At 39.2% G+C, this 2,500-nt stretch overlaps 1 protein-coding gene across 1 annotated transcript in view; it reads right to left on the bottom strand.

Moving 5' to 3' along the window:
- LOC101855049 (probable serine/threonine-protein kinase roco8) overlaps positions 1-2,500 on the bottom strand; it is a gene marked incomplete in the record, with an annotated part of 10,289 nt that overhangs the window by 3,099 nt on the left and 4,690 nt on the right. Inside the window, 1 exon segment of the mRNA XM_035972112.1 lies at positions 1,150-1,317. Within this exon segment, the coding sequence (XP_035828005.1) occupies positions 1,150-1,317 (168 nt within the window).

Genomic DNA, 2,500 nt, shown 5'->3' on the forward strand with positions numbered 1-2,500 from the left:
GAGAGAGAGAGAGAGAGAGACAGAGAGAGAGAGAGAGCGCGACAGAGACAGAGTGGCAAGTGCGGCGGAAATTGCGACTCACTTTTCACGAACTTTAGACTGCCGTCCGGCTGTTGCTTTGTCCAGGTGGCAATGAGAGCGTTGATGGCCATGGACGATGTGAACACCCGGTCGTCCCCCGAAACCTGGGCAAGAGACAGATCATGTTTTAGTTTTAGTAAGTGTTTTAAGGCACTTGCAACATACACAATATGGTCATATAAGTGCCGAAGATTAGAGGTGTGACAAGAGAGTAACAAACATAAAAAGAGGGGAGATGAAGAAGATATTTGATACGAAAGAAGAAGCAAACCACACCAGAGCACCCGCCGACCACCCACAGACAAATAATGATTTTTCATCTAAAACATAAAGGTGAAATAGCAGGTGAAGGTCTAGTTATCACAGTTGAAGAACAAAGCAGATGATGGTCAATAACAGTAGACATAAAAGCACTGGGGTAAAAAAAAGTCGGCTGATGGTTTGTACTTCACAGTAGAAAAGAAACAACAGATGATGATTTGTTTAACCCAATATTAAAGTACATGTAAGAGATGATTGTGTCCCTAACAATGTTAGTAATAGATGGAGATTTGTCTTCTAATATGGACTTTTGCGTCTTGACAGACGATCTTAACCCACCCTCCACCTCACAAGCAGTGTAATGATACAAAACGTCATTAAATGAAGTTTGTCAAATGTTTCAAAGTGATTTCCAAAATATTTTACTTAAAACTAGAGTTTTCGTCTGTAAGAGTAGAGTCGAAACTATCCAGAACGGCCACACTAAACTGTCGAGGTAAAAAAAGCTGTGTCATTATGATATTTTTAAAATCATGTATAGGAACATGAGAAGTAATCTTATTTGAACAGGTGACTGTCTCAGATAGATGGCTGTTTGGACAGGTTCTACTGTAAAATTTGTTTTACCCTGCTTTCAACTCTTTGTAAGGTTGATCGGAGTCGTTAGCATGATATTCAAGAGAACTGCATTCGACAAAGCTTGACTTGATGTGAACTCAAAACTTATTGCGTAAGATTTCTCAAAATTACGTACTGAGCAGATAGAACTACCTGAAATGTTAACGGTGTTTCTCAAAGGAAACTGACCTTTGGTTTTCCCTTGCTATCTAAATCCTTGACTCCTATGACGTCATCGATGTAAACCCTAGTTTTGCCATCGTTGCCCAGACCGGCGTCAGTGATGCTCTTCAAGATAGCAAACGTCATATTTTCTCTAAGTGACGTCATGAACTCCTTAATGGCATGACCCGAGAACTGAAATGAGAGGAAGAAAATGAATACATGATATCGACTTGAGAGGTCGGTTGTAGATATAGAATGATAATGGGTTACACCGAAGTTATGTTGTGGGATCGAAACGAGTAAAATCGTGGCTGACAAAAAGTGGGACAAATACGGGTTAAAATCGTTAAATCATGGCTGAAGAAAATAGGACAAAAACAAAGATGCGGGGCGTAGATAGGCGCACTGGGCACGGGAGAATGTGTACCGAGGTAATCATTCTGTGGGCTGAAGTGTTGTGCCCTACTCATTCGGAGCTGGGGGTGATCAGTGATCGGCAGTGTTGATTTATCACCTCTGCTTAAAGATCTAAGCCTTGCAAATATGGGCGTAAACCACTAATAATCAATAACATGTCGTTTACTTAAAAGTACAAAATTATATCAGACATTTATGGCTTTTTTGAATTACTAAGACCATGATGTCATAACCAAATGCTCTGTCTGTTCTATCAATAAAGTCAAGTTGATCGGAGTCGTTATCAAGATATTCAAAGAATTGCATTCGAAAAAGCTGGACTTGGTGTAAAAACTCAAAATTTATGGCGTCAGATTTATCAAAACTAGGTGCCAAGCAGATAGAATTTTGTAAATCTAAGGGGAAAATGGTATAGGTTTAACGCCTCTATCATCACTCTTATGTTATAATTTAAGAGGTGGAACCTCCAAGTTTTTCTTCCATCTCAGAAAAAAACCGAGCCGCTTGGGACATTCGTGTAAAGCGCCTTTCCCAAGGACACAAAATCAGACCGAGCTGAGGCTCGAACCCCTAAGCCCGCAATCTCAAGATTACCAGTCCGGTAGCCTAACCACTAAGAATTCTAAGATAGCGATATTTATTATATTATGTTTGGCAACTTGGAAACACTTGTTTAACTTTTCCCATAAAACTACGACAGCTACAAAGTTGAAAGTTGGCAAGTACCTACAAAAAGATAGAAACGTCGTCATATATTGATTTATTCATTTCATGAATTTAGAAAAATATATATTATTATGACCAAGAGTTTTCGTCCTTCTTTGGCCTTTGAAATTATTCCACTGAGAAACGAAACAAATCTACGTAGGTGTCCTTCACCGCAGATTAAGTGCCGGAAGTGATATTTTGCGAGGCGCATTTTGTTTTGAAAGTATAGATCTAGACCTTCTAATTTTTT

This window comes from Aplysia californica, unplaced genomic scaffold (genome assembly GCF_000002075.1).
Source record: "Aplysia californica isolate F4 #8 unplaced genomic scaffold, AplCal3.0 scaffold00581, whole genome shotgun sequence".
In the NCBI taxonomy this organism is placed as follows: Eukaryota; Metazoa; Mollusca; class Gastropoda; order Aplysiida; family Aplysiidae; genus Aplysia; species Aplysia californica.